The sequence below is a fragment of the Ambystoma mexicanum genome, chromosome 12 (genome assembly GCF_040938575.1).
Source record: "Ambystoma mexicanum isolate Mex_15411 chromosome 12, UKY_AmexF1_1, whole genome shotgun sequence".
Taxonomy (NCBI): domain Eukaryota; kingdom Metazoa; phylum Chordata; class Amphibia; order Caudata; family Ambystomatidae; genus Ambystoma; species Ambystoma mexicanum.
The window spans coordinates 401756945-401776872 of record NC_090936.1 but is presented as its reverse complement, the minus strand read 5'-3'; the positions used below and the strand labels follow the sequence as shown (position 1 = coordinate 401776872).

The 19928-nt window shown below is 42.1% G+C and overlaps 1 protein-coding gene across 1 annotated transcript in view; it reads left to right on the top strand.

Annotated features, from left to right (window-relative positions):
• TMTC1 (transmembrane O-mannosyltransferase targeting cadherins 1) overlaps positions 1-19928 on the top strand; it is a 1779343-nt gene that overhangs the window by 1257738 nt on the left and 501677 nt on the right. The window contains exon 11 of the mRNA XM_069628531.1: positions 3487-3600. Within this exon, the coding sequence (XP_069484632.1) occupies positions 3487-3600 (114 nt within the window). The remainder of the gene's footprint in view (positions 1-3486; positions 3601-19928) is intronic.

The window sequence follows — 19928 nt, the reverse complement described above, 5'->3', positions numbered from 1 at the left end:
TCTGCCCTAGCTGTAGGTCTGCAGGCAGATTTGATTTGAAAACCTTCCATGAGGTGCCTGAGGTGCCCTCTAGCTCACCATTAGTAGTGCAGGCCGAGCTCAATCGCTTGACTTCACTTGAGGTGCATGTAATTATGCATGTATCAGTCACCCTTTTAAAAGAGCGTGCATATAAATGTTATTGAACTTCATGCCCAATTCAAACATATTGTAAAGTTATTATCAAGTACTGAACTCAGTTGAACTACATTGTTCCCGATGTACAAATACCGGGACAAGAGAACAAATAGAAATCAACATTTTCCTTTAAAGTCAATGGGGCAAAACGCTCTAGTACGAGTCAATGGGGCAACATTATAATAAGGCAATAAACTGGTAAAAAAAGCGTTCAAATCTTCTTAGTTTCACTCTGAGCAAGAGTCTGGTAAAAGCAGCTCGCTTTTAAGGAAAAACTTTGGCGAGGAGATGTGCATCAGACCTTGTTGGCCGCCCGTTATATGTGGTTATTTAAGAGCTTGAATCTTTTCTGTGCGTAGTAGTCGCATGCAATGATTGTGAGGGAACCAAATTGATGAGCCTTAGACAGTGCTTTAAGTGGGGTAAGAAATTGAGGGGGGGCCCTCGTTTGGGGGCGTGGCTTCCATTGTGGGAGTGGCCTAAAAGTGCACAAATCATAGTAAGGTGCGCAAACAAATATATAAATGTATTTGAGCATTTATATATTTGTTTGCGTACTACTATGGTTTGTGACTTTTCAAGCCTTCTTTTATTTCTATGTTTATAAAAGGTGGCTTGTAAGTGCACAAAGCATAGTAAATTACGCACACTTGTGTGCTTACCTTACTATGGTCTGTGTACTTTTCAAGCTGTCTTTTATAAACATAGACATTTGTAACATATGTCTATGTTTATAAAAGACGGCTTGAAAAGTAGGCATCTTTTATAAAGCGTTGAGGACGGACAAAACCCAAGGTGGCTTTGTCCGTCGACAAAGCTTTATAAAAGATGCCTTGCATTGTGTACGATTCAAGCAGTCTGTTATAAACATAGAAATATTTCTACGTTTATAAAAGATGGCTTAAACGTACACAGTTGAAGGCATCTTTTATAAAGCCTTGCCAAAGGAGAAAGGCGCCTCGAGCTCAGTGATCTCTGCTCTGAGCAGAGATCACAGACCCTGAGGCGTCTTTCACCCTCTGCGAACCCGCGGGCTCCGTGATCTAATCTGCATATTTGATCATGGAGCCCGCGGGTTCGCTGAGGGTCAGTGACCTGGCGAGGGAAAACTAAAGGACTCTAGCTTCCTCTGATGGCCCCTCAGATGAGGGGTCATCAGAGAAAGTTACAGTGACTGACGAAAGTGCCAGCCAGGCACAGCAACGGTGTGCCTGGCTGGCACTTCTGTCAGCTTGTCTGACGTTAAAGTGGTGGGCGCATCTCCCGTCGCGGCTGCGGCTGCGGCGGGATAATGCGTCCTGCCATGGCGTGATGAGGTCGGGGGGCCCCGGCAGGGCCCTGGCTCAGCCCCACTTTTTGGAGACTGCCGGGGCCCGGCCCCGGCAGGCCCCGGCCCACTTAAAGCACTGGCCTTAGCATCCATGAAGGAGCGCAACATAAACCGGTACTAGCTCACGCAGAAAAAGATACGTCATTGTCAGACTCTCTCTGCTGGCAGTCTCGAGAGAAAAACCAGGGGTTTCATTAATTATTTACAGATTAACCAGAAGGTTGCTGCGCTACTTCCCCTCAACTTCACGCTGCTGCAATAGAAATAGAAAAGGGACTTAGTCTCTTTTCTATGTATTATGGCAGTACCCATCTGTTTTCTTTTTTTTTACAGGAGATTGGGCACACGGTCCATCCACTGTCTAAAAAACAATTTGAAACTATTCGCACCCTGACGAAGCCTCGGCGCAAGCCCCAGGATGTGAATAGCGGTCATCCACTTGGTGGGCACAGAGGGGTTTGCTTCACTCTGGCCTACCTAGGCTTGGCCTGGCAGAGCTTTACTGGGCCTGTATGCCACCTGGCATGGGCATGTTTGCTTAAGTGATACGGGAAACGCCAAAGGAGAGTGCCCGGTGAGCAGCCCAACAAAGCAATGGAATAGAGAAATGCTGAAGGATGGGATGTGGGACCATTTCTAGAGTCGTTTGAGGAAGCGATTGACAGGAGTAGTGGTGCATCCTGGAACTTGGGGGCCAAGTTTCTAGAGCCATTTCAGAAAGATATTAAACTGAGGCACATTGAACCCCGGAACCTGGCGTTAAAGCTCCTATGACCAGGTTACATGTAAAACCAACTGCAGCTGGGCACATTTAGTCAAAGTTACTAATTGTAGCTATGAGTGAGACTGCAGTCATTTATTCCCAACATTTTAAGCACATGTAATTCAGACTTGCTAAAAAATGTCATCAATTCCACATTTGTAGGCATGGCATGAAATGTGTCTTTTCCACTGCCTGTCATTTGGATGGCACTTATTCAAAACCATTATGTTTAGTACGGGGAGCCGATGGGTGATGTGCTCTGCTGACTGCGCTGGGTAGCATTCTAAAGATGGGCAAACCTTGGTTCGTAAATAATGGTTCACTCACGCTGTTTTAATTCTGTATGTAAGCCTCTTTTTAATATTTTAATACATTTAATAGAACTTCAAATCATTACATAAAGCTAAAAATCTGTTTTTGAAATACTTTGAGGAAAGAATGTATCTGCAAGGGTCCCATGTCTTTACATCTACTGCAATTACCTCGTCATGCATTTGAACCTGTGCATTTGCATCTCTCTGTTGTAAAACCCACCTGCCTTTTGTTTATGTTGTCAATACCCACAGACCAGTTGTTTGTCTGCTTGGCCTGTTCCCTGAAAAGTGAGCAAAATCAGCGTCAATGCAGTAGCTGAACGTGCATGAAGATGTAAAGGCATGCCCCCAAATATTAATGAAGCAGAATCTTGTACCCTTAACTATTTCCTTAATGGTTTAGTTTCCTGTTTCCTAAAGCTGACGGGATGCTAACCTGGAGGACATCTTGGCTCCCTTAAATGTTGGTTATATTGCCTGCCCTTCTCATGCAAACAGTCTTCTTACCACTAAATCGGTACAATAAAAAAACAGCTCTCTTGGCCAGCCGGGCAACCTTCAAGCTTTTCATACACAATGGTCCTGCGCCAAATCGATGCATGACATCATCCGGCCAATTCTTTGTCAAATTCTATTTCCAGAGTTAAATTGCTGAGGGTAAATTCAATGAATATAGACAGTAATATAAGTGTCACCCAAGAGGTAATGTTACATGGGGCCAATAAAGCAGAAAGGCCACACACGAAATGCATGTGTTTCATTAATGTGATTTAAGAGCAGCAGTCCTGGTACTAGGCAACACAAAGGAGCCAAGTGGGGCGACCTCGCCCCTAAGCATATGAATGCCGGCAAGTCAGAACCACGATGACTCTCAGGTGTTATGCTTTGTTTCCCTTTTGCAGGTCCGGAGTACAAACCTTGCCGCACAATGCCAAAGTGCACTACAACTACGCCAACTTCCTGAAAGACCAGGGCCGCTACGACGAAGCCATTTTCCACTACAAAACTGCCCTCCGGTAAGTGTTGCCAGCCAATCCTTGCCGCCCACCCGGGCAGGCTGTTTACTTAACCCTTCAGCTTCCGCCACATTGGCCCACTTCTTTTCCGCCAGCGTCTAGGGCTCTGGAGAGGGACGCTTTCTGCCATTAAAAATAAACGGCGTGGCTCCTCTCCAGCTCCCTGTGTTCTTCCTAGGGTTCGGAACATAAAAGTTTCCATAGCTACTCCTTGGGCAATGAAGCGTCATGTACTCGCTGAACTAGCCGGCTTGTTGTCAGGAATCTGTGTTGCTCTCTCCACAGGCCATTTTCAGACATGCCAACTCAACTGGGCGGGAGATTTCATCAGAGAAATCGGGAGTTGCACATTTTCCCATAGGGATGCATTGGGGCCAGGAGTATTTTAGGCGGGAGAACGTGAAAAATAGCAATATTTGTTCACGAAAAGTCGGGAGACGCCCGCCTAAATCGGGAGGGTTGGCATGTATGCATTTTCCTCCAGGCTTTGGGGGCGCAGCACCCCCACCCTCCTCGGTCACGCAGAACCGTATTCAGCGCTTCACAGATGTATTGCATTCTGATCTTTCCTAATAATTGATCATGTGTTTCATTGTGGCATTGATGGAGAATAGAAGCTAGGCGGTCTTCTCAAAATGGCCTTCCAATTCCAGGCACAGGCATGTTGCATAGTAACGAGGCAAGCACAATGAATAACATGAATGCCAAATGCGCTCATGGAATATTCATACACATGAGGGATTATCGCGACACTCCTTCCCTAAGCAATCCACTGGTGAAAGGGGCATTTTGAAACGTGTGCATCTTACTGTGCTGTGTCCCAGGAACATACAGTTCAGTGCCCCTTGAGGTGTAGGTTATTGTTGTTTTAGTTAATTGGTGTAGTGTTATCGTGGCTTCAAGGAGCTGTGGAGCATTTTACCTAGAATCATTACTGGATCAGAAGCGCCTTGGGAATGAGGGGCTGTACGATGAAGAGTATAGAGTGTGGGATCCCGTTGAGAACGGATTGTGACGACCTCAATGTTTGTTTTGTTTGTTTTTTTGTTTATTTATAATGCAAACCGTGGGGGGGGGGGGGTAACTGGGCGCAGTTTACAAGTATATTCAGTGTCTTGGTTACACAGATGGCATTACAATAATGGGAATAACAAAAATATCACATTAACACAGAAAGGAGTGTATAATAATATACAATAAGACAATTCAGGTTTACTAAGAGCCTAGAAGAGTGAGAAATGCAAAGAAGTAATAATCTAACAATAATATACAATAATATACAATTCAGGGTCACTCAGAATCTACATAGTCGGGCGCTAGTTTTAAAAGCTCTAAAGTTTAGGAGCAGGTGTAGGAGTGTGCTGGGGGGAGCCTTTGGAGGTTGCCTATTCTGGTGAATCTTTGGAGATAAGCCAGAGTTTGGTTTCTTTCCTGAATTTATAGAAAGACTGGTCAGCTCTTAAGGAAGTAGGTAGTGAGTTGCATAGTTGAGCTACCATTGCCGGGAAACTACAGGCCCTGCTTTTTTACATTTGTATCTGGGCACTTTTAGGCAGCCAGAGTTTGTAGATCTGGTTAGTCAGGTGGTGTATTTGGAGACCTTTTCGACAAGGTAGGGAGGGGCTGAGCTATTGAGGTATTTATGGGTTAGGCAGGCTGTTTTTAGTTGAATTCCCTCATTGATTGAGAGCCAGTTGTTGTCTCGTCTGATCCCAGAAATGTGTTGCCTTCTGGAGATAAAATGTGTTGCCTTCTGGAGATGTAAAGAGGACATAGAAATTGGACAATTAGATGGACACAAGAGTTTGGTTTGTAGAAGGTTTCTTTACATACCTGTGAAACCTAGCTTAATCATATTATGTTTTCGCTATTGTCAAAATTGGATCCCATGTCTCCAGCCTCCATAAAACCACATCTGCTCTCGCTAAGGTTTAGATGTGGCAGTGTGTTTTTCTGATATCTGTAGGACAGAATCCAGGATCTTCGGAGTCTATTTATATGTCTGTCTGCAGTGTTAATGTGTGGGGGTCTTTGCCAGGGATCAGCCCTGGCACTTATTTCTGAGCCCCTACACTTATGCTCTCAGGTGAAGTGATGATAGTCAGAGCCATTCAACCCCAATAAGCAGGTGCGAGCTGTAGTTTAACCTCAAATGTGTCACACTGTGGGGAGCAGCTGTGGGTTGTGGCAGCAATGATGTGGTACTGTACGCCTCGCAGGGTCATAAGTGTGCTAGAAAATATTTGGGCTCTGGCCCTTATTTTCTTACAAAATTAAGCTCTGTCTGTCTGTATACCTGAGCTAGCCTCTGGGTGCCATAGGTTGGAATACATATTATGAGGATGCAGGCATTACGCCAGCAGCATTTCCCCTATTTGCATTTTAAGGTATATGTTACCCAAAAAATGCCAATAAGTAACATTAAGACATTAAAAAATAAAAAAAATAAGCAAAGCTCCTAAGGATATGAAGGTGGAAGGGGAAAAACTGGGAAAACAGGGTGTATGATATGATAAGTCATTTATAACGCGCCTTTACACAAGTGTTTACTGCATTTCCCCCCTCACCCCCTGCCCCCCCCCCGATGAAGTCTAGATTGTGAAGCAAAAAGAAATGCTTGAACCTGCAGCCGGGATACTACTGGTCGGGAGGATGGGGAATGGGGTCTGCGTGTACAGCCGCATTGGCATGACGAGAGACAAGAGCCAATTCTGCTGAACACAGCCCAAAACACAATCAAACTACCTACGCCCAAGACACGGTTGTGTAAGTGCCATGGGCGAGTAATAAGAGGTTAATGGATGAACTGTTTGCATTTTTGTAGATTCCAGGAAGGTGCCGCTAATAGAACAATCTGTCAAAATTAGCAATGAAATGTTTAGGAGAGAAAAGACAAACCCTGCTACGTCTGTGAGGCCCGCTAAACGCATATCATTTATCAGAATTCTGTCTTTCATGTCTAGTGCAAAGGTTTGCCTTGCAGCATTTGTTATTTTTGTGTGGTAATAAAGCTATAGCCGGTTTATTGAAGTGGAACATGGACTATTGCTGAAGTAGAGTAACTAAGCGGCTTCTGCCAGTTGCTTCAGAGAAGCGCATTTTCCTTTGCTTTTGTTGCCATACGAATGGAACTGTGGAATTTCAGATGTGTATCAAACACCAGCAAAGTAATAGTGGGTTTTAAAAGCCTTGGGGGAAAAAAACACCTTTCTCCTGAAATATGAAAGTAGAATAAGCCATTTGAGACAAATCACACATGCCACTGTGCCACCTAGTAGCCATCCCTGGAGGTTCGCTTCCAGTTCAGAGCCACATGAGCAAAGTACTGTGGGTATGCACAAGAGCTCAAACGCAAGCCTTTCACCCCAGAACATTGACTTTGTTTTTACAGGGCAGTCCTAGTTTATACATGGCTTAATCAACCCAAGACAGACAGTCCACAATGCTGCAGATGACTGCATGCTGGTTTCACCCTTATTAAGGATCCTCAGTGCAGTATAGTTTGGCAGCCTTAGCACATGTGCAGCAAACGCCAGCAAAGTTAACGTGGGTTTAAAAAGGCTTGAAAAAAGTAGAATAAGCCATTTGGGACAAGTCAAACATGGCACAGCTCCGCCCACTAGCCATCACTGGAAGTTCCCCTTCTAAAGGAAGCTCTGTAGTGTTATATTGAGAGACCACCCTTAACCTGGGGAGTTCTTGCCCCCCCTCACCCCCAATCAGGAAGCCCTACTATACTTTGCTTAAGTTTTCTTTTAGCACTGGCCTTATTGAACACTCATATAGAGCCACATACATCTTCCCCCTGTGCCCACAGTGAGCCAAGAACTAGGCCGGGTATAGAAAGAATATAAACTTATTTTAATTATAAGCTCCATGAATAATTATTTTGATCAATCACATCCGCTACCTTGTTTGTGGCAGAAAACACAGCTTCAATTAAAAAACACACCTTTTCTACATTTACTTTTGTCTCACAAACATGCAACACAGGCTAAATAATCTGGTCAAAACTCTATTCCCATGAACCCAGTTGAATGTTGAATTTCAATAATAATAATATGGCACAATACTAGAACATAATCTTCACGCTTCTGGTTGAAAGGTTTTTTAGTGTCAACCATAGGCACACATTTCATTGTATGAAAACTAGTTCACCTTCAAAGCTTGAGATATGGTGAGCACTCAAAATGCTAGCACTTGATATTACGTATTTGTAAAAATGTCTGTGGTAAATATTACACCAACAAGTAGTTTAGGAATAGAAATGGGGTTGATTTAAAAAAAAAAAAAGACATACATCAAATGTTCAGTGTTGTATACCTGAGGTCTCACTTTCGCAAAGCACTTTTCCCCACAGCCCCAAAAACCCAAGCATCAATGATATGCACCACCCTTCTGTTCAAAAGCCAAGTCGATGGATAGGGGACAATTTAAAAGTTTCGTTTTCCAGACCCCACCCCCTCACTTACAGGCCAGTGCTGGGGAAGTTGGACAGTAAAATGGGTATGATTATGAATTTTGGTTTTTCAGACCCCACTTCACTTAAAGGCCTATGATGGGGAAGTTGGACAGCTGTCAATTTACGCTTGTGGGGCCAAGGCCGCCCCTTTGTTCAATTGAATGTTGAAAGAGTGGTGACAATTGGGAATTTCGTTTTTAAAATAAGAATACCTTTTATAAAGTTTTTGGGTTGAAAGGAAACGTTTGAGGATGGTGACAATTATCAATTTCTTTGAGTGGCAAGTATACCTTATGTTTATGTTATGTTTATAAACAAGTTTTGATAAAGGGTTCAGTTGGGAATTTTCATTTTAGGAAAGGACACCCCTTTAATTCACAAAGGCAAAATAAATTCAAAGGTTCCTTCCATGTGAAAAACAGGACTCTGAAACACTGACCCCAAAATGGCTTTGCATGTGTGTTTGCAAGCCCAATTTTGAAAGCTGGTATCCAGTCCTTATAGATGGCTGGAACTTTGAATGTACTATAGATTGCATCAAAAGACTTATTAAGGAAAGTCCTTCTCGGGGTGGGAGGACCTAACTTTCTAGCTAATAAAATATTTAAGAATGATATCTAAAGAAAGAAAATACAGGGAAACAGGAAGCTTTTCAGCTCAAAAGGTGGTGCCCTTAGATAAGAAGACAGGATGCCAGATGTCTGCAGTGGGAGTTTTCTATGTAGCAAACGCATCCCCCATCTATAATCTGCACCCTACACCTCAAACAACAAAGAAACTAATGAAAACAAATGGCGCTGGAAACAGGAGGCCCTCAATTTGCATATTCCAAAGATTTGCTGTTCATTTAAAAGGGCTATTATGACTTCAGCCTTTTTTTCTCAGCAACCACAGGTCACACTGATTAAATGTATGTTTCATTTTTTAGATAATTTCTGGGGTATTGTGGTGATATAGAATTCATCCACCTGCGACTCAGGGAACTCTAATGGCCATCTAAAATTGGTTTCTGGCTAATTTGAAAATGTCCCGAATTTGAGAGTTTGGGAACTGGTGAAGGGTAAAATTAGGTACATGGGGAATAAATTGCATGTCCTTAATGATTATGCTTTTTGTAAAAATGGCAGAAAATTGCCAAATGGCAGGGCAACATGGTGCAGACCCGGCTGTTATTTTATTAAATTCCCCGGATTAGCTGAATCGTAAAATATATTTATTATGGCAGTTACTAGTAAATCACATAGATTTTGACACATAACTAGTTTTTGCCAAGATTTGACATGAGAACACATGGGGATTGCAAATGGAAGCTACCATATGTGTGCTCCAGACACCTAAGCCAATCCTTAGTGAGGGGATGGATTTGGGAGGAGAAAGAAGGGGAACTGTCCAATCCTATTTATGAGAACTCTTGCAGAGTACTTCCAAAGATTGTAAAGTTGATGGTGTCATCGTGGCTATATAAGGTGGATGCCCTATGAGGAAGGGACAGAGCTACTGAAATGTACCATCGGACAGCCACAAGGAATCACAAAAGGAGATTGAATTTGGGTGGAGCAGTATTTTGCCAGGGAGGCGTAAAATAGCTTACTGGACTCTATGGTGAAGAGATGGCGACCATCCTTGAAAGTGGAGTGACCAGACCCCTGCCCTGTCCTTCCAGAGGGTCCTGACATGCAGCTGGCTTTCCTTAACTTTAAACAGAGGTTTTCTATGTAAGTAGAATTGAACCCTTTGCAACCAAAAGGTGGGGGGTGGCCTGCTGGTCTTAAATACTTTACCTTTATATCAGGCGGGGGAGAGGGGCAAAACTGGGTAGATCCTTATCCTATTTAACTAAAAAATATTAATTTTATTAATTCCCCTTGGCAGAACACAGCAGGGTGATTTTTAGTTAACATTCTAAATTAACAACTTATTCCCAGTGTGCGCTGAAAACTATAGACTGTAATTTAATTGAGGGATCTTTTTGTTCAGCTTCCCTCACACAGGCCTTTAAGTCAAGGGGATCATGGGGTCTGAAACCCAACATTTTCAAATGGTCTCATTTTTTGCTGTCCAGCTTCCCCAAAGCAGGCCTTTAAGTAGAGAGGGGTCTGTAATCCAAAATTCTCAAATCTTCCTAATTTTTACCATCCAGGTTCCACTGACACAGGCCTTTGAGTCAAAGGGGGATCTGAAATCCAACAATCTCAAATCATCTCATTTTGGAGATCACTTTGGAGAATCACAAATGCGGGAACATGTATGACCACTTTAGATCATATTCCTCCCCATTTCTTAGGCAACTGCATATAAGCTCTGGGTCCAGAGGCCCAAGAATGGTCCATCAGCATGGCAGTTTCTCCATTAGTTCCTGGTACATCAATTATCTGCTTACATTCCTTGTTTTCTCCAACTTTGGTCAAACCCCTGTTTCTGAAGCACATTGTGGTATTCTTTATTGGCAGCATGGAAACAGGTCCTGCTTCATTTTTGACCAATGTTAATAACTTTGCATACTTGACCCATGACTTCAGGCCTTCATCATTCACCGCTTGCACTATCTGTACTGGTGCTGCCATCAATAAGTGTGCGCTACAGCGTAGCATTCCATATTCCCATCTGATGCTGGTTGCCACTCGTCCATATACCAATAGCTGTGGTCTTTCCCAGCATCCTGGTAATCCTCGCATTTCCCATGCGTCTGCACAACTCAGTCTCTTCTGTTTGGTCATCCTTATCTGGTCTTCAGTCGTACCACTACAGGAATACTTAAGCATTCTACTTATCCAGCGTGTTTTTTTTAACATTTTCTGCATCTTTATGTATTCATCTTCATATGGAAATGTCTTTCTCGACCTCCATCTTAGGGTTGCCCATTTAACTTCAAAATATCCTTTTGTGGTGCATGCCGGTAAATGGCTGAGGCACTTTGCATCATGTATAGGTATTTCTCTTGCAATAAATGTCTGGCTGTATTCATGGCATAAGGGATGAGAGAACACACGTAACAGCTTTCATCTGAGGCCCTCCTGCCCACCTCCTTCATGTGTTGATACCACATGTTATTCTTTAAATGGGCTGAATTATCAAGATATGTATTTATATCCTCATGATCTTCTCCAGCATCTCCCTTAAATTGAGTAATATTTGTAGAAATATCAGGGAAAATATTACTTGTGCTTTTGTTAGGGATAAAAGTGGATGTCTCATTGCTCAATACTTCATCTGCGTTAATTATTATATGGTGAAATTCCATAATAATAAGGAAGAAAAGACAAATCGTTGTACAAAATGAGGTTACAAGAGGTATTCCAAAGAAACTTATCGATCTTCTTTCTGGCAGTGATTTTCTTATACCTTTGAAAAATCCAATTTTTTTATTCAACGTTACTTTTTATAGCCGAAATTGAAAAAATAATGGCAATAATGATCCTGAAAATAATAGGACTGTTTTTACGATTTCCAAAGATTGCTATAACATCAACATGTCATCTTATAACAGCTGTGTAAGACTGCAATATGTAATTAAAAACAGCATACAAGAATGTGTGCAACGTTAATGTTATAGGTAACATAAAATATTGTGTGCTCTTCTTCTTTGTATTTGATCACCAACACATTGTTCCTTTGGCCTATCTAAAATAGTTCTAGAACTGCTTCAGAAGTTCTTAGCTCTCTTTTCCATAGGCTTGTAAGTTTTTAAACATTCAAAGTGTCTTTATTCCAGTAAGTCTTGGTTTTGTTTCTTGGTAGCCAATCTCATCATCATCCGTGGAGCTTTGTCTCTTGCTTCACTATCAACAGGTGCCGGAGGGGTATGGATCTCTCCTTTATATGGCATTATGTCATTCAGATTCAGCCAGGCTCTTCTTCCTACACTTTTATGTACGGTCCTTCAAAGTGGGCTTTGTTCCAAATGCACACAAAGCTTCTCACAAGCACTTGGTCCTCTGGATATAAACTGGACTGTTTCAGTAAGTCACTAAAATCAACTGTTTCGCTGTCTTCATCAATCTTCTTCAACCCTTCCCTCTGATTTTTGATCTGTTGAGGAAGAAAAGAAATACTAGTTGTCATATTTGTTAAATAATCATGCATCTTATCACCTAGTGTTTTTGCTACACCGTGGGCATCAGTTTCTAATCAAGTGGGAGGAGTAAGAGATACTCTCATGCGATGTCCAGTCACCAACTCATGAGGAGTCAAGTGGTGATCTGAGCCAGGCTGATTTATGAGTGCAAATAATGCAAAGGGCAGGCAGTGAAGCCATACTTTCTTCAAAGTAATCTTGATTTTGGCTATCCTTTCTTTAAGAAGCCCATTTAATCTCTTGCATGTACCATTTGTCTGTGGGTTATAGGCAGATTAAAACATATGCTTTAAACCCATTAAAAGAGTGACCTGTTCAAATTGCTCATTTACAAAATGCAGCCTATTATCAGACCGCAGGACTTCACACACACCCCATCTAGGAAACACCTCACATACCAGAAACTTGGAAGCACATGTGGCATCGGGTGCGTATATGGGCCTGCCTCAATCCATCTACAAAAGGGACATACTACCACTAGCATATACCTATGCTTGTTACATGTTTGTAACATACCCACATAATCTATACGAAGATGCTGAAATGGACAATTAGGTCTGGGGATTGCTCTTCTCTCTGTTCTCAAAGTATGCCCTGCTGTGAAATTTGTGCACACAATGCAGTTCACAATAAACTGTGCCACGTGTTCTAATAAATTTGTCAAGAACCAATCTTCTACAATTGTTGCAGCAAGATTCTCTCTGTGCAGGGTTGTGAAGCTGCTTCAGCGGCACCGTAAATAATGCTAGAGGCAGAACTGGCTTTCCCTTGCTGTCCGGTCTCCATACAGCCTCAGTGGGGGATAAAGAACACCTCCATCTCTTTCATAAATCCTGCTCTTCTTGTAGTGCTCAAACTTGTAAATCAATGAACTGGACAATGGGTAACATAATAAAACCTTCCTGCCCCATCATACATCACCCTGACATTTGCTTAACACTTTCTATTTAAAAATCAGAAATATTTGGGAAATATGCCACCCTTTTGGCTTAAATGTCTGCGGCTTCGTTACCACAAGAAATCATGTCTACCCTCTAAAGCTGCAGAGCTTTATTACCTTATTGAGTTTACCCAGTAGAGATGCATGTTGCACTGGTGTGCCGTCTGTACAGAGGAAGCCCCTCCTTTTCCAATGTGACAATCCTGCGTGTATGAATGATGTCACATAAGCGGAGTCAGAGTACACTGTCACTTCAGCATCCTCATATCTCTGGATTGAGGCAATAAGCGCCACCAATTCTGCAGCCTGTGCTGAACAATGTGAAGGCAGTCTCACACTTGTCACCACTTCAAATCCACCACCTCTGTTTAGTTTTACTACTGCTGTTCCCATCATTTGGTCAATTCTTGAAGAAGCATCAATAACTAAGGTTTCCTCAATAGAGAGTTGTCTCTAACATGGGGAATTCCCCATATAATTCATTGTACATTGTGCAGTTGTGCATAATCCTCTTTCCCTACTGGTTCTGCTATGAATGTTACTGGATTCACTACTCTACATATAACAATTTTGATTGCTGGGTTTGAAATAATTACCTCATATCATGATGCTCTTTGCGTAATCAATGTACTTATGGATTTTTCTAAAAGGGCAAATAAGGAGTGCTCAACAAATAATGTCATCAAGCACCCCATGGTAATACTTGCAACTTTCTCAATTGTGAAAGCAGCAGCAGCTAATGCTTGTTCACAAGGATAATGTCCTTTCATCACTGGGTCCAAAATCCCACTATAATAAGACATTGGTTTATGTCCATTTCCTAATGTTGTTTTCTGCATAAGGACTGCTGTCATTACTTCTTCATTTGAGTGTGAGAATAGGAAACACTCTTTGTTATAGTCTGGAATTCCTAACACATGGGGCTGTACAAATTGCCCTTTTTAATTCTTCAAATCCTTCAGCCATCTCCTCTTTCCATGTAATCTTACACTTTCCTACCTGTACTTCCTTGAGTCCTTTTAAAAGTGATCGAATGTATGTACACTAATCAAAAACCTAGGCCCTCCAATAATTACATAGGCCTAGAAATTGTTGCATTTCCTGTGTTTTCATGATCACTTATGCTCTCTCAGGTGTCACTTTTCTCCTTTCTTGAGAGATTAACTGTCCTATGTACAGGACCTCTTCATGGCATCATTGCAATTTCTTCTTATCTACATTATATCCTTTCTCTGCTAATATGGTCATTAGTTGAACTGAGTATTTTCAGTACTTTTCTTTTGTCTCGCTGCACACTCATATATCATCCACATACTGAATTATTGTGCTCTCGAGTTGTACGTTACCCAGATCCATCTGGAAGACCCTATTAAAGATTGAGAGGGACTCACAGTACCCTTGAGGCAGTCTTGTATGTTTCCAGCCCTGAGTTCTATACGAAAATGAGATCATATCCATGAGTCCTCATGAAGGGGAATTGAGAAAAGGGCATTTCATTTTTTTAAACTATTACTGTAAATGACTTGGCTGTGGCTGGAATATTGTTAATATCATAGCTGGATTCAGAACCAGAAGAAACTCTGCTTCGACTATATTGTTTAGGGACAGAGATCCTGAATAAATCTCCAAGACCCCCCTTTGGATTTCTTCAGTGGGTACACAGCCATGTTGCATGGGGAGTCTGATGGTACCAATATTCCATGCTGCACTAAAGTGGAAATGGTTTCAAATATACCTTTGTCTGCTTCTCTGGACATGGGGTTTTGCTTGTGGCAAAATTGCCCCTGGCTTAAGCTTTATTTTTAACTACTCCTGCTCTGCTCAATAGGCATACATTATGTGGACTACTGGTTCACAAGATGCTTGGCACCTTTTCTAAATCTTCCTGGGAAAATTATGCTTTCTTTTTTACCAATGCCATTATCTGTGGTTGTCTATATTCTCTACTTTAGTCCAATAAGTGAGACTTGTGAAAAATACTAATTCATCATCTGAATAATCATCTCTAAACAATTCTTCATATGTCAAATCTGTTAATTTGTTTCCTTCACCAAGAGCTATTACTGCTATCCATCCTCTTCCCTCTTCATCCATCTCATGGACAGCCACCCTTTCCTCTCTTACCACTGTTGCTTCTAACTCTAGAGGAATAACTTGTCCTCCTTTGTATTTGTATTTTATTTATTTGTAAAGCACGCCTGGCCGAAAGGCATCTGGGCACATTTATTAGATTACAATGACATAATAAGCAAGGTGTCAACAACAGAGATTACCATAGTGAACATGAAGAGCAGAGGAAGCATACAAAATATATATAACATATATACAGAATCAGATTTCTTAGAAATAATTAGTGTATTTACAGTCATGGAACTAATCAGACAGAGTGTGAGCAAAGGAAATGGTGTGGGGGCTAGCCGACTGGTAGGGCCTGTAGAAGCTGGGTGGGTCTTGGGAAGAAAGCCAAGCTTTGGCCTTGCTCTTAAAGGCGTGGAATGAGGGTTCCGCTCTAAGTGGGTTAGGCAAAGAGTTCCAAAGTTTTGTGGCAAGGACTGGGACGCTAGCTCCACCTGCTTTCAGAAGTTTGAATCTTGGTAAGTAGAGACAGTGGGCCTGGGCAGCTCTTTGAGTGCGGTTAGAGGTGTGGTGTGTAAATAAGCTGGGCAGGTAGCTGGGCGCCTGGTTGGCAAAGCATTTATGCATCAGTGCAAGCGTTTTGAGGGAGACACTTTGGGCTACGGAAAGCCAGCGTAAGCCACGTCTGGTGTCGGAGATGTGTTGATTCCTAGGGATATTTAACGCCGCTCTGATGGCATTATTCTGGGTGACCTGAAGCTTGCTAAGGTTTTGTAGACTCATTCCTAGTTAGAGGGCATTACAGTAGTCGATTTGTGACATAATCAGGGTTCTGGCCAAGATGATGCAATTGGCAGTGGTGAGAAAATGGCGCCAAGCTGTGATGAATTTGCAGGTGTAGGCAGATGCTGCGATTACAGCATTCATTTGTCTGGTGGGCGATAGAGTGGTATCAAGATAGATGCCCAAAGTTTTAGTATCGTTGGAAACTTTAATGGTGTTGCCATCGATGACGAAGGATTTAAAGGATGGGTGAAGGCTGTTAAGTCTGTGATGAGAGCCCAGAATGAGGAGCTCTGTCTTCATCATTGAGACAAAGCTCATGTTGGGTCATCCAAGCCTGAATGACCGGGTATAAATTGTTTAAGGCTTTAGTGTCAGCTGTGTTGTCCCCAGAGATGGGGATGAGTATCTGGGTGTCATCGGCATAGTTTGTGTAAGTGACACCAAGATAATCAAGAATGTCGAAAAGTGGTTTCGTGAACACTTTGTAGAGTGTCGGTGAAATGCCCAATCCTTGGGGTACCCTGCATAGGACTGGTGCGGGTTCAGCAGAGGCAGATGGGGAGAAGACCCTCACAGATCTGTTGTCCAGGAAGGATCTGATCCATGTGGTGGCTTTATCTGAAAAGTGGGCATCAGATTTGAGAGGACGGCATAAGATTTGGTGGTTTACCAAGTCAAATGCTGCTGATAAATCAAGTAGTAGTAGCAAGGCCAGCTTAACGTTATCTTTCAGATCCTCAATTTGCGTTTTTAAGTCAATGAGGGCAGTTTCAGTTCCGTGTCTGGGAGGAAGCCTGATTGTCTGAGGCCGAAGAGTTTGTTAGATTCCAAATAGTCTTGGATCTGCAGATATGCTGCAGGGTCTCGGATTGTAAGCAGGAAAGGCACAGTGGTGATAGGACTGTAATTAGTAGGTATGCTGGCGTCCAGTGTGGGCTTTTTAAGAAGGGGGATAACCCATGCATCCTTCCGCTATAGTGTACGGTAAGTAACAAGGCCAGGGAAAGTGGCCACAAAATATATAGAGGTTGTCCTCCCCCTTTCTCTAATAATGTCAATTGCGTGAACGCTCCTTGTCTTCCAAGAGGGGCTAGTTTCGCCCGTTCATCTTCATCCTGATAACAACCTTAATCTGCTTACATACGAAGGGGATACATCCTGTGTGCTGTGCGGCCGTGCTGGTGGTTGTTCAGTGTATGGTGTTGGTTCTGGTGTTTCCTCTTTGGGTTCTTCTAAATCGGACCATTTTACCCCTCTTTCTATGCTCGGGTTTATCGAAAAACCACATGCTCCTTCTCTTTGCGCCCTTTCATTTTCCTCACTTTCTTTGTCTGACATAATTATACCCCAGCTTGTATGGCTGTCGTCCCCTTCTCCCTTTCCTCCTCATCAAGCTCTAGTCTGCTTGAGGACAGCGTTCTATGCTCATGTTATTATGTCATCCAATCTACCTTCTGTTTCCTTTGGTGGAGATCCTACGATACTCCCTTTAGTTTTATAACCATCCTTGTCCCTCATTTGCCTATGTCTGAATTCCTGGTATCCCTTGCAGCTCCCTGTGGGGCTTTTGTGACCCGCTCTCTTTTTCCCATCGTTCTTGTGCTTTAATTGGCAATATGCATCTATGAACCAAGTGATCTATTTTCTCATCTCCCTTTTCTCTTCTTCCTCTTGCCTTCTTTGCTCCCTACGTTCTTTCAAACTTTGTTTCTAATTAATCTTGTTTCTTCTCCTCTAATCTTTCTTTTGATTTTGTTTCTCATACCTTCTTCTTTCTTCCTTTCACTTCCTCTCTCTCTCTCTCCTTCTCCTCTTTGTATACTCTCTCTCGTTGCTTTTCCTTCTTATCCTGTTTCTCTCTTTCTACTCTTTCTCTTATCCCATTACTGCCCTTTCTGTCTAACTTGAATAATATCTGTCCTCCCATCCACTCGTTCTGTACTACTGTTACCGCCTTAGATTTGTCCTTCCCTTCTTTTTGTCTCTTAGCTTCTTCCTCTATCTGCCTGTCCCTTCTTTCGTCAAGGTGTTTATATTCACTGCGTGTTGACATGTCCTTACATTCTTTCATTTTATGTTCTTACATATTTTCCTCACTGTTATAAGCGGGGGGCTGGATTAACATACCCTGGCAACGCCTTTAGCTCCTTTAAAGGATAGAATCCCTGTTTCTCAGTATCTGTACTACTGTTTTCAGAAGAAGAAAGAAGAGCTGAGGGCGATTCACCCTCCGCTTTATGCTGATTAAGCATCCATTCCTTTTCGGGCAGGTCTTCCTTCTCGCTCTGGTACATTTTCTAAAACGGCTGACCTTTACTGTAACATTTTCCCTGTATTTGCAGCATGTAAATACGTTGTCATGTGTTGTAATGCCGTTCTTGATAATGAACCTTTCGGAGGGCATGGCATATACATTTTGTCAGCTGTGCCTCTCAACCATTCAGAATGGTACTTCCTAATCTTGGGTGTGTATCTCAGTCATGTCTTTCACAGGTGTAGCAGGGTTATGCCCCCCATGATGACAAGTTGTTTTTGAGTGTCAATACCTACGAGACATGTTATTCTCTTATTACTTTTATTCAGCTACACTACAATAATCGGCTCTGGGCAAGCACCATCAATCACCGCCCATTTCCAAAACACAATTTTTCAACCAATTTTTAAAAACAATAATATTCTCTTTATTGCTTCATTTATAGTGATTCTTTCAGTCCTGCTGTTTTATTATTAACACTCTAAGAATCTTCAATTATTTATTATTTTTAATCAACTTTTATCCTTCTCTGATTGGTGTCAATTGCTTGATAATAGAGTCGCTGAGCTGACAGGTGCTGGAAAACAGCATTGTGTGAGGAACAAAGAACATTTGTTTGGCTTGGGATCAAGGATGACACATCAAGAGGCAACTGCAAGGCAACGGGAGTCAAAGACGATAAACTACATATGCAGGACATCTTTCTCTTAGATTAAGTGAAGGAGAAACATTTGCAAGAGCCACGTATTGGACAATTAAAAATGCAGAAAGCATATTCAAGACAATCAAGTCTCCAGAGGACAAGAGGAGCAATAACACCCAGCTCAATTGAATTAAATAGCACTAAATAAAATTTTGAAATGAACAACTTCATGGTCCCTTCACATGTGGTGCAAGACTCGAAAACAAGGCCTATTCATTAAAGCTCTAATTGAAGATAGTAATGTACCTCCACTCCCTTAAAAGTCCCAAGGAGGAGAACAGTCATCAAGGTTAACTACAGAGAAGAAGTTTTGGTTTAGAGCCTATCCGATGAGAGATGGTAGGCTAATTGACCAAAGTGGGCAGTGGTCTGACGTTGTTCCCCGCATCTGTGTTTCATTTTGCTCACGTGCTGTTAACGAGCCAAATGTCCAAGGTAGGGAGAGAATGCCAACTAATCATGAGGGTCTATGGTTCAGTCTGCTATATAAATTGTTGCAAGGGCCAATCCGTTGCTGTTATTCTGCTATTCATCTGTATTATACATAATAAGATTCTATTCTAGCAATTATAGCAATTCTAGTCTCTCCCTTACAGGCTTCTTAGCTCACTATTATACGAAGACTGACATCCATCTTTCCATCGTGGCCGCTTTACCCACGTCATATTTTACCCTGCAGCAAGCTTTGCTTTATCTCATTTACCTTGCGTTTCTGCGTGAATACATCTGCTACTTCTTTTCTCATGTATCTTCTTAGTGTATGTGATTTCTTCATCTCTGCATACATGTTTCTCTTTTTACTTCAGTTACAGTATCATTTTTTAAGTATTCGCATATCGCTTCGGTGCATCTTAGTGTCTTCTCTTCATGATGTCACTTTGCTCTGGTCCAATTTCACTTATAGCTCCTCTACATTCATTGATGTATGTAGACATCCTTCCACCACGTGAGTGCAAGAGTACATTTAATAAGGTTATCTGAGTGCATAACATCTCTCAAATCTTCGATGTGGTATTGGGACGATACCTGGTG